Source organism: Rhinopithecus bieti, unplaced genomic scaffold (assembly GCF_001698545.2).
Source record: "Rhinopithecus bieti isolate Rb0 unplaced genomic scaffold, ASM169854v2 scaffold_4709, whole genome shotgun sequence".
NCBI classification, from domain to species: Eukaryota; Metazoa; Chordata; class Mammalia; order Primates; family Cercopithecidae; genus Rhinopithecus; species Rhinopithecus bieti.
In genome coordinates this window covers 1,308,370-1,321,098 of record NW_016805139.1, presented here as the reverse complement: position 1 = coordinate 1,321,098, position 12,729 = coordinate 1,308,370, and the positions used below count along the sequence as shown (strand labels likewise).

The 12,729-nt window shown below is 45.2% G+C and overlaps 1 protein-coding gene across 1 annotated transcript in view; it reads left to right on the top strand.

Annotated features, from left to right (window-relative positions):
• The first annotated feature begins 4,353 nt into the window (after positions 1 to 4,353).
• Positions 4,354 to 12,729, top strand: part of MTO1 (mitochondrial tRNA translation optimization 1) — a 41,614-nt gene continuing 33,238 nt past the window's right edge. Inside the window, exons 1-3 of the mRNA XM_017871322.1 lie at positions 4,354 to 4,800; positions 8,951 to 9,150; positions 9,231 to 9,348. Of these exons, the coding sequence (XP_017726811.1) occupies positions 4,584 to 4,800; positions 8,951 to 9,150; positions 9,231 to 9,348 (535 nt within the window). The 5' untranslated portion in view covers positions 4,354 to 4,583. The remainder of the gene's footprint in view (positions 4,801 to 8,950; positions 9,151 to 9,230; positions 9,349 to 12,729) is intronic.

Genomic DNA, 12,729 nt, shown 5'->3' with positions numbered 1-12,729 from the left:
GCTGAGGCAGGAGAATCGCTTGAACCTGGGAGGCAGAGGTTGCAGTGAGCCGAGATAGTGCCACTGCATTCCAGCCTAGACGACAGAGTGAGACTCCATTGCCAAAAAAAAAAAAAAAAAAAAGAGAGAGAGGAAAAAAAAGAAAGTGTAAGTGCATCTGGATAGTCTTCCAGGATGTTCAGGGGTAACTACCACATTCTGAAGGCCTCTGCTCTATGGTTCTGTTTGTTTTCTCCAAGGACTCCAGCTGCTTGTCATGAAATCCTGTAATTGACTCTACAGTTAGTTTAATGCTCTCTTCCGGGCCAGGTCCAGTGGCTCACTCCTATAATCCCAGCACTTTGGGAGGCTGAGGCAGGCAGATCTCAAGGTCAGGAGTTCGAGACCAGCCTGGTCAAGATGGTGAAAACTGTCTCTACTAAAAATACAAAAATTAGATGGGCGTGGTGGCAGGCAGCTGTAATCCCAGCTACTCAGGAGGCTGAGGCAGTAGAATTGATTGAACCCGGGAGGTGGAGATTGCAGTGAGCCAAGATGGCACCATTGCACTGCAACCTGGGCAACAGAGCAAGACTCTGTCTCAAAAATAAAATAAAATAAAACAAATACATAAAAATAAATGCTCTCTTCCATCAGTTTCTAAAGTCCCCTTAAGTCACTGGTGGTTTCTTTAACCAAAAGCACACAAGCAACAATCCACTGGGTCAGATCAAATATCTCTACTATTGGCCTACCAAAGGAAGAGAACTCACGCTTTATTCAAACTTGCTGCAGCAATCAGTGTCCAAATCACAGAGAAAATGACTGTTGAGTCTTGATGTGGAACTTGGATTTTATCTAGTAGGAAACCCCAGAAAATTTGTTTGTGGGTATATATTTTATCTAGTTGACTTTACCACTTCTTATTTTTTTTTTCTTGAGACAGTGTCTCACTCTGCCACCCAAGCTGGAATGCAGCAGTGCAATGTCAGCTCATTGCAGCAATTCATACCTCAACCTCCCAAGTAGCTGGGATTACAGGTGCATGCCACCACCCTGGCTAATTTTTGTATTTTTAGTAGAGATGAGGTTTCACCATGCTGCCCAGGCTGCTCTCGAACTCCTGGCCTCAAGTGATATGCCCACCTTGGCTTCCCAAAATGCTGGGATTACATCTTATTCTGTATACCTCATGTTTGTCTCTAGTCAGCCTTGGGTATGAGAACATCTGGGTATGAGAACATCTGGGTATGAGAACATCTTGGGTATGAGAACATCTGGTAGAGCAGTAACAACCCAGAAAGTGATCTCCCTGTGACTTTGTAGCCTTGACCTGTTTATAACCTGTCCACTGCCTTCTAGACAGAGAAACTAAAATTCCCACCTTGCCTGAATATAGCTGCCTGTGGGCCAGAGAATCATACCCCAGAAGTTGATCCTTTTGCAAGCCCCTCTGTGAAGCCCACCTGTGGCCCAGGAGGTCTACACAGAGCTGCTGCTTCCTCCATAAACCCCCCACTTTGCACTGCCCATGCTCTCTAAAGGCTTTCTGTACTTGAGATATGAACGCCTTCCCACTTTAATCTTTGGGTACTTTCCCTCATCCCTAAGGTATCATCTAGAGTTTCCTTATGTCTTAAGTGATTATTATTATTTTTTTGGATAGAAAAATGTTCATGATTATTAAGAATAGATTACAAAACAATGCATATGCTATGATCTAATTTTTATTAAAAAATATGTAACTGAAGTTGCAGAAAGTGGAAAAAAAATTTTAAAGAAAAAAATACCAAAAATAGGCTGGGAGCGGGGCTCACACCTGTAATCCCAGCACTTTGGGAGGATTGCTGGAGGCCAGGAGTTCAAGACCAACATGGGCAACATAGTGAGACACCCCCTCCCCCAACCCCATGTCTACAAACAAACAAAAAATAACAAAGAAAGCAAATTAGCCAGGCCTAGTGTCCACCCACATCTGTGGTCCCAGCTATTTGGGAGATGGAGGTGGGAGGATCACTTGAGTCCAGGACACGGAGGTTGCAGTGAGCCACGATAGCGCCATGGCACTCCAGCCTGGGCAACAGAAGGCGATCCTATTATGAAAAAAATAATAATAAAGAAAAGAAATAATGTTTACTGTTTTTTGTTTTGTGGGTTTTTGTTTTGTTTTGTTTTTTCGAGACAGGGTCTCGCTCAGTCACTCAGGCTTGAGTGCAGTGGCACCATCTGGGCTCACTGCAACCTCTGCCTCCTGGGTTCAAGCGATTCTCCTGCCTCAGCCTCCTGAGTAGCTGGGACTACAGGCACACACCACCATGCCAGGTTAATTTTTGTATTTTTAGTAGAGAGAGGGTTTTGCCGTATTGGCCAGGCTGGTCTCAAACTCCTGGCCTCAAGTGATCCGCCACCTTGGCTTCCCAAAGTGTTGGGATTACAGGTGTGAGCCACCACTCCTGGCCTATGTGTTTGATACTTTTTATAATTAGCACAATAAAACTGCCACGCTGTAGGGAGACCCCCTGAAACTATTGCTACAGAATAAAAGATGAAATGCTCCTGATTATTATAAATACAAAGTTGCATGCAGGATTGTGTAAAGAAAATGCCAGGTTGGACTGCCAGAATGAGCCAACAGCGGGTGATGTACCTCCCCCTGCAGAGAGCCTATGAATGATGTGCAGTCAGGGAGGTTTCATATCACCAAGATTCCTATCCCAGAAAAACAGATGTTCATAGCTCTGGGAATGGAATGTGACCCTTGTGGAGAGCCTATAAACGGATGCATGAGGGGCATCTGTTCATATGGATAAGATAGGGCTATAAACACCCTCATCTTGCCACAGCTCTTCTAGGCCTCTTTGGGGTTAAGGGCATACTCCCTTCTGAGAATTTCTGGTCTAACACGGTTGTCTAGCTTCACGTTCCTGTTTCTATGGATTGTTTGTAACCAGCATTTAGCTGCAACTGTTACTGGCGATTAATATCTTGTAATCATAGGTATAGAAAGACTGTTTCTGTTTAAGGGCTCTGCTTAGAAAATTACTGGATGCACACATATAGTAAATTCTTATCTGTGTATACTGTTACTTCTGCATTACAGATTGTTATGTTAAAGAATTACTTCTCCCTATGTGACCCTCTCACCTCATAATCAAATGACCCTAAATCCCTCACTACCTCTCCCGCTCTCACTAAACTTAATAATAAAATGCCGGTATATCCATCCATTGGCAGCATCATGGGATCAGAAGGTGGTGACCCCCCTGGACCAGCTTTCACTATCTTGTGTGTGTCTATTTTTCTCAACCTGCCGATCTGACTTGGGAAACAAAGAGAGAGCCCATTGCATTGCAGGCTGCTGCCAGATCCTGCAATACCACACTTCGTTTTATTCTCCAATCAGTCAACGTTTCCTTTCTGAGAAAGGCTGTCAATTGAGAAGGCTGTGAATTCCAAAAGGCTGGCATTTACTCCAAACTGACCAATTCTTCTAATTAGCATCATTAATCTCTTTTTTTTTTTTTTTTTTTTGAGGATGGAGTGGCACAATCTCGGCTCACTCCAACCTCGCCTAGGGGGTTCAAGCAATTCTTCCTGCCTCAGCCTCCTGGTAGCTGGGACTACAGGCGCATTGCTTCCCACCACCTGGCTATTTTTTTTTTTTTTTTTTTTTTTTGTATTTTAGTAGAGATGGGGGTTTCACCATGTTGCCCAGGTTGGTCTCGAACTCCTGAGCTCAGGCAATGCGCCCCCCTTGGCCTCCCAAAGTGCTAGGATCACAGGTGTGAGCCACCACACCTGGGCACCATCATGAATCTTTCGTTCACAAATATATTTGAACTCCTTTCGAATCTATTCTTTTTCTTTTCTTTTCTTTTCGAGAAGGAGTCTCACTCTGTCTTCCAGGATGCAGTGCAGTGGCGCAATCTTGGCTCACTGCAGCCTCAGCCTCCCAGGTTCAAGCGATTCTCCTGCCTCAGCCTCTTGAGTAGCTGGGATTACAGGCGCAGGCCACCAAGCCCGGCTAATTTTTTTTTTCTTTAAGTAGAGATGGGGTTTCACCACGTTGGCCAGCATGGTCTCCATCTCCTGACCTCGTGATCCACCTGCTTCAGCCTCCTAGAGTGCTGGGAATACAGGCATGAGCCACCGCGCCCAGCCCGAATCTATTCTTATTTTCAACCCTTAGTTTTTATAGACAAACAGAAGGTGACATTGTATCAGATTGCCAGATCACAAAGATCTGATAAGGCAAAGTGATCAAATTCATTGATCGTAGGTGACCACCTGGCGATAAGGACCACAGGGTCTGAGAAAGGACAAAAGACGACCTTTAGAAGGAGCTCCCAACCCAGAACCATAGGAAATCAAAAAGCCCGCACGAACTAGGAAAGAAAACACACAACCTGCCATCAGTGCGATCACGTATCTCCCTCGCTAGGAAAGTAACTCCAAACCGCCAATCATCGGCGACGCTGGACGTAGACGTCTTACGCAGTGACATTAAAGCAAGATGGCCGCGCCCTGCAGATTTTCTCTTGTTGCGTAAGTTTTTTTGACCGTCACTCGTGTCAGCTTCAAAGTCAGATAGATTTTCTCCCAGCATGTTCTACTTCCGAGGCTGTGGCCGTTGGGTCGCGGCTTCCTTCACCAAGCAGCAGTTTCCGTTGGCACGGTTAAGCAGTGACAGCGCGGCACCCCGGACTCCGCATTTCGACGTGATAGTCATTGGTGGAGGACATGCGGGGACTGAGGCAGCCACCGCCGCGGCTCGGTGCGGCTCTCGGACTCTGCTCCTCACTCACCGCGTGGACACGATCGGTGAGGAGCGCGGGTGCTGTGGATCCCGGCTAGGACGCAGGCTGCTTTCTTCCCGCCTCCCCGGGTCTGAAGTGGGGGACCCTCCCTCAAAGCTAGTGGGAATCCTACCTTCTGTGGTTTCAGCCTCGGTCAGTGTCTCGCAAAGATCAGGCAGGCCAGGCCACAACTCTGGATTAGTCTATTCTGCGAACCATAGATTATGCTGCTGCTGACAGTAGTGCCTTGTGGGAGGTTGGGGTTCAGGGTCCGTGCCTTGGGAAAGGGAGAAACTTCAAGAATACTCGCTGGTAGCTTCTTGGTTCATTGCTGCGTTTACCTTCTACTATGTTACTCCAGATAAAGGGTGAATTAACATTATTAACAATCGTTTATGGCCAGGCGCAGTGGCTCACTTCTTTAATCCCAGCACTTTGGGAGGCTGAGACGGGTGGATCACCTGAAGTCATGAGTTCGAGACCAGCCTGGCCAGCATGGTGAAACCCCATCTCTACTAAAAAAAAAACAACAAAAAAATTAGCTGGGTGTGGTAGCGGTCTCCTCTAATGCCAGCTACTTGGGAGGCTGAGGCAGGAAATCACCTGAACCCGGGAGGTGGAGGTTGCAGTGAGCCAAGATCACGCCACTGCACTCTAGCCTGGTCAACAACAGCAAAACTCTGTCTCAAAAAAAAAAGAAAAACAAACAAACAAACAAAAAACAACCCACTTAAATGTATCTTAAAAGTATAATCTTTCAGGAAATCATATAGCATTCTCTCCCCCACCCACAAAACCGCAATTAATAGTATAAATTTCTTCACAGTTATGAGCTGAATCGTCATTTTAAAGAAGGATTTCAGGAATAAATACGTGATTTATGCACAACTTTTACAAAACAATATTCTAATTACTGCTCGCTCCTAAGCAAGGCAGGAGGAAAGACAGAGGCATATGTAATTTACAAGTTGATGTTTTAGCTAGTATCTATCATGATGCTACAGAATGGTCATCCAACAATTACCCGTTAGAGCAAAAAAAGTACTGTCTAGTACTAAGCAAAAATCCAGAGACGACAACCCAGAAGGAATATAGGATGCAAAAGGTAGCATGGTGCCAGGCGTGGTGGCTCATGCCTGTAATCCCACCACTTTGGGAGGCCGAGGCGGGCGGACCACAAGGTCAGGAGATCGAAACCATCCTGGCTCTACTAAAAATACAAAGAAGAAAAAAAAATTAGCCAGGTGTGGTGGTGGGTGCCTGTAATCCCAGCTTCTCGGGAGGCTGAGGCAGGAGAATGGCATGAACCCGGGAGGCGGAACTTGCAGTGAGCTGAGATGGAACTACTACACTCGAGCCTGGGCGACAGTGCGAGACTGTCTCAAAAAAAAAAAAAAAAAAAAGGTAGCATGGTTCTTCAAAAGGGCGTCACAAAATCTTGACAGAAACATAAAGATCAGGCTGGGCAGGGTGCTGCGCACCTGCAATCCCAGCTACTGGTTAGGCAGAGGCAGGAAAAGTTCTTGAGTCCAGAAAGCGAAGCCTGTAATGTGCAACGATCGTGCCTGAGTAGTCACTGCACTCCAGCCTGGGCAACATAGTCGTCTGTAAATAATTTTTTAAAATAAAACACAAGAACCACTTAATAAACAATTTATTTATATTTTAAACAATATAAACCTGTTGTTATATTTTTAAAAAATAAAGATCTTAGTGCTGCTTTGGCAACACATAACTAAAAGGTTGGAATGATATAGAGATTAACATAGCCCTGCACAAGGATGATGCAACAAATTTTATGAAGCCCAAAAACTCTATTTTAAATATAATAAATAAGGACCTAGGCCAGGGGTGGATTACTCAACCGCTTGTAATCCCAGCATTTTGAAGGAGCCCCAGGAGTTTTATTTTTAAGGAAGAAGGAAGGAAAAGAATCTAACACAGCTTGTCCATTCCCTGTTTTTACAGTAGAGAGACTAAGGTATGTTAGTAATTGCCCCATGATCACAGAAGCTCATAAGTGTAGGTCTAGAAATTGAGCCCCAGATCCTTTCCACAACTTCCTCATAATGACACTTCATTGCTCCATCATCACAGTGCTGATCCAAGTCTCCCCTGTGGAGACCATTAAAACTTTTTGGAGGTCTTGGCTGGGCACCGTGGCTCATGCCTGTATCCCCCAGCAGTTTGAAGAGGCCCAAGGCGAGCAGATCCACCTGAGGTCAGGAAGTTCGAGACCAGCCTGACCAACATGGAGAAACCCTGTCTTCTACTAAAATACAAAATTAGCCCAGGCGGTGGTGGGCGTGTGCCCTGTAATCCCCAGCCTACTCGGGAGGCTGAGGCGGGGGAGATCACTTGAACCGGTAGGTGGAGGTTGCAGTGGAAGCTGAGAATCCAATGCCATTGCCACTCCAGCCTGGGTGACAAGAGCGGAAACTGTGTCTCAAAAAAATAATAATAACTTTGGAGTCTTTGATTCTTGATGTGGGGTGGCAGTAGATGTGTGGATGTTTTGACACAACTTGCCCCGTCCCTCAACCCATAAAAAACCTTTTGAAGGTAAAACACATTGGGTTTAGCCCCCAGGTAACTGGGGTAAATGGTAAAGGGGAAAGGTATAAAAATATGGGCCTCACTTTCCAAGAATTTGTAATTTAAATATATTTAATGCCTGCAACAGTTAGTGCCCAAAAGAAAATATCAGATGGCATTTTATGGAGAACCAATAATTGGGTTGTGCTCCAACAGTGCCCCAAGGGGCCTTTTCTTTTTTTTTCTTTTTCTTTTTTTTTTTTTTTTTTTTTGAGGACAGAGGCTCACTTTGTCACCTAGACTAGAGTGCAAATGATGCCACTCAGCTCACTGCCCAACCTCCACCTCCCAGGTTCAAGCGTTCTTTTGCCCTCAGCCTCCCAAGTACTGGGTTTTAACAGGTGCAAACTGCCACGCCTGGCTAAATTTTTGTATTTTAGTAGAGACGGGGTTTCACTGTGTTGCCCAGAGTGGTCTCAAACTCCTGAGCTCCAGCAATCCACACTCCTTGGCCTCCCAAAGTGCTAGGATTACAGGTGTGAGCCACCACACCCGGCCCTGTTTTTTATTTATTTATTTTTGTCCTTATTTATGTTGAAGGACTAGGAACTTTTTTTTTTTTTTTTTGAGACAGAGTCTCGCTCTGTCGCCCAGGCTGGAGTGCAGTGGCCGAATCTCAGCTCACTGCAATCTCCGCCTCCCAGGTTTACACCATTCTCCTGCCTCAGCCTCCCGAGTAGCTGGGACTACAGGTGCCCGCCACCTCACCCGGCTAGTTTTTTGTATTTTTTAGTAGAGACGGGGTTTCACCATGTTAGCCAGGATGGTCTCGATCTCTTGACTTCGTGATCCACCTGTCTCGGCTTCCCAAAGTGCTGGGATTACAGGCTTGAGCCACCGCGCCCGGCCAGGACTAAGGACTTCTTACAAGTGTGCTTGATTTGGTAGATTCCTCTGGTGCTGTATCAAAAAAGAACAAAAAATTAAAAAACCAAGTGTACTTGATTTAGAAAGGTTTCATGGGGTAAGGAACTTGTTGCATAATTTGAAAGGAAAAGGCAACCTAGTGAAACAGTAAAAATATGCATCAAGGAAGAGATTCAAAAGAAAGTTCAGGCCGGGCACAGTGACTCACCCCTGTAATCCCAGCACTTTGGGAGGCTGAGGTGGGCAGATCACTTGAGGTGGGCAGATCACCTGAGGTCAGGAGTTTGAGACCAGCCTGGTCAACATGGTGAAACCTGTCTCTACCAAAAATACAAAAATTAGCCGGGCATGGTGCCGGACACCTGTAATCCCAGCTACTCAGGAGGCTGAGGCAGGAGAATTGCTTGAACCTGGGAAGCAGAGGTTGCAGTGAGCCGAGACTGCACCAATGCACTCCAGCCTGGGTAACAGAGTGAGACTCCATCTTACAAAAAAACAAAAGGAAGTTCAGGAAGTGGTTTGTCATCCAGATTGCCCTGGACACTTTTGCATCCCATTGGGTCTTTGGGATTTTCTTTGTAGTATATCTTTCACGTTTTCTATTTTTTATCGTATGGGATGATTATAGTCACCTGTATAAATATTTCCTTATTAAGTAGTCACTATGTACAAGGTGCTCATATATTTATTTTGTTTATGTCTATTCTCTTTAGGTCAGATGTCATGTAATCCTTCCTTTGGTGGCATCGGAAAGGGACATTTAATGAGGGAAGTAGATGCCTTGGATGGCCTGTGTTCTCGCATCTGTGACCAGTCTGGTGTACATTATAAAGTTTTAAACCGGCGTAAGGGACCAGCTGTATGGGGTCTGAGAGCTCAGATTGATAGGAAACTCTATAAACAGAACATGCAGGTAAGAATAGGGCATGAGCACAGGAAAGATTATAGTGATTGTTTAATTACCATGTTTCAGCTGACATTTTCTTTTGACAGAAAGAAATCTTGAATACACCACTGCTTACTGTTCAGGAGGGAGCTGTAGAAGATCTTATTCTTACAGAACCAGAGCCTGAACACACTGGGAAATGCCGTGTCAGTGGAGTTGTTTTGGGTACGTATTGGTTATAGATGGTGTGTGATAATAGCATATCATATTCCATCTGATAAATTTATTTTAGAGCTAAGTATGGAGATATGTTGCTTATTCAAGGAACTTGTTGCATTTTCTCTACCTGGATGAGGAAAACTGTATAAATAAATACGTTTCTCTTTTCACTTTGACATTTATGATGCTCAAATTCTAGGCTCATCAGTAAGTACCATGTTCCATCTTAGTGTAGAACTTTATAATCTGCATATTTATGTCTCCCTCTCTCCCCATCTATTGTAATTTCTGTTTTTTCTGGTTCTGGCTCTAATTTTTTTAAAAATTCATATTTTAACAGCTTACATATATTTTTATGTAAAACAGTTATATATTTTTTATCAAATCATACATATAAATTTTTCTTAAAATATTAAAAGGGTCTGGACATGGTGGCTTATGCCTGTAATCCTAGCACTTTGGGAGGCTGAGGTAGGTGGATTGTTTGAGCCCAGGAGTTTGAGACCAGCCTTGGCAAGATGGCAAAACCCCCATGTCTACAAAAAAATACAAAAATTAGCCGGTGTTGTAGCAGGTGCCTGTAGTCTCAGCTACTCAAGTAGCTGAAGTGGGAGGATTGCTTGAGCCCAGGAGGTTGAGACTTCAGTGAGCTGTGATTGTGCTGCTGCACTCCACAGAGTGCACAGGGTCTGCACTCTGGGCAACAGAGTGAGACCCTGTGTCAAAAACATAAATAAAAAATAAGTCTGGGTGTGGTGGCTCACGCCTGTAATCCCAGTACTTTGGGAGGCTGAGGCAGGCAGATCGCCTAAGGTTGGGAGTTCAAGACTAGCGTGAACAACATGGAGAAACACGTCTCTACTAAAAATATAAAATTAGCCAGGTGTGGTGGTGCATGCCTGAAATCTCAGCTACTCAGGAGGCCGAGGCCAGAGAATCGCTTGAACCTAGGAGGCGGAGGTTGCGGTGAACCGAGATCACACCATTGCTCTCCAGCCTGGGCAACAAGAGCGAAACTCTGTCTCTAAATAAATAAATAAATAAATAAATAAATAAGAAATTTTAAAATTTATGTGGGAAAGCAACCATCTACTTCGCCGGAGACAGACACTTCAACTTTTTTAGTTGTCACTTACATATGCTTCCATATGTCTAAATAGCAGGCTTATGCTTTTACTTCCTAATTTACAGTTCTAGACTTTATATATTAACTTTTTTTTTTTTTGAGACAGAGTCTCACTGTGCCAGGCTGGAATGCAGTGGTGCGGTATCGGCTCACTGCAACCTCCGCCTCACGGGTTCAAACGATTCTGCCTCAGCCTCCAGAGTAGCTGGGACTACAGGCATGTACCACCATGCCCAGCTAATTTTTGTATTTTTAGTAGAGATGGGGTTTCACCACGTTGGCCAGAATAGTCTTGATCTCCTGACCTCGTGATCCAGCTGCCTTGCCCTCCCAAAGTGCTGGGATTACAGCCGTGAGCCACCGCACCCAGCCATCTATTAACATTTTTTGAGATGGAATCTGGCTCTGTCGCCCAGGCTGGAGTGCAGTGGTACCATCTCAGCTCACTGCAACGTTCCCCTCCCAAGTTCAAGCGATTCTCCTGCCTCAGCCTCCCAAGTGGCTGGGATTACAGGCGTCTGCCACCATGCCCGGCTAATTTTTTGTATTTTCAGTAGACACAGGGTTTCACCATATTGGTCAGGCTGGTCTTGAACTCCTGACCTCAAACGATCTGCCTGCCTCAGCGTCCGAAAGTGCTGGGATTATAGGCGTGAGCCACTGTGCCCAGCCTATTAACTTATTATTATGGTAATTAATATCCAACTTTCCTTCCCTTTCTCCTTCTGATATACCATAATTTTTGGTTGATAGTATTTACATTGTTGACTAAGTATTGTTTACTGCACAGAAGTGTATTATGTTTGTCCCTTTCATATACTTGGTTTCGCCTTGAGTTAATAATTGTTGTACTTTATTTATTTATTTATTTATTGAGACAGAGTCTTACTCTGTCACCCAGGCTGGAGTGCAGTGGTACGATCTTGGCTCACTGCAACCTCCATCACCTGGGTTCAAGCAATTCTCCTGCCTCAACCTCCCAAGTAGCTGGGATTACAGACACCAGCAACCATGCCCAGCTAATTTTTGTGTTTTTAGTAGAGACAAGGTTTCACCATGTTGGCCAGTCTGGTCTCGAACTCCTGACCTCAAGTGATCCGTCTACCTCCACCTCCCAAAGTGGTGGTATTATAGGTGTGAGCCATCACGCCTGGCCTTCTCCAGATTTTTTACTTCTGTTTATGTGTTTGGGCTGCTCTCTTTCATGTACACAACTTCCTTTAAATATCTAGTGAACTTTGGTTTTCTGTTTACTTTTTTGCATTTTTGGTTTTGGAGACAGGGTCTTACTCTGTCACCCCGGTTGGAGTGCAGTGGCACTATGATGGCTCACTGCAGCCTCCACCTTCCAGAGGTGATCTTCACACTTTAATCTCCCAAGTAGCTGGGACTATACGTGTACACCACCACACCCAGCTTATTTTTAATTTTTTTGGAGATGTGGGATCTCCCTATGTTGCCTAGGCTGGTCTTGAACTCCTAGGCTCAAGTGTCCTCCCACCTCAATCACCCAAAGTGTTGGGATTATAGGCATGAGCCACCATGTCCAGCCTGTTATATTTTTAAATGAAGCACTAGGCCGGGCACGGTGGCTCACGCCTGTAATCCCAGCACTTTGGGAGGTCAAGGCGGGCGGATCACCTGAGGTCAGGAGTTTGAGACTAGCCTGGCCAACGTGATGAACCTGTCTCTACTAAAAATACAAAAATTAGCTGGGTGTGGTGGCATGCACCTGTAATTCCAGCTATTCAGGAGGCAGGCTGAGGCAGGAGAATCACTTGAACCCAGGAGGCGGAGGTTGCAGTGAGCCAAGATAGTGCCACTGCCCTCCAGCCTGGGCAACAAGAGTGAGACTCGGTCTCTAAATAAATAAATAAGGCACTAAAACACTGACTGGAGGATTTATGTGTGCACAGTTAATTTTATTGCCTGGCTAATTCTGGAGGTGATTAAAACTTGAACTGCTGGGCACGGTGGCTCACACCTGTAATCCTAGCACTTTAGGAGGCCGAGGTGGGTGGATCACCTGAGGTTGGGAGTTTGAGACCAGCCTGACCAACATGGAGAAACCCCGTCTCTACTAAAAATACAAAATTACTCAGGTGTGGTGGCGCATGCCTGTAATCCCAGCCACTCGGGAGGCTGAGGCAGGAGAACCACTTGAACCCTGGAGGTGCAGGTTGTAGTAACCCGTGATAGTGCCACTGCACTCCAGCCTGGGCAACAAGAGCAAAACCATCGCAAAAAAAAAAAAAAAAANA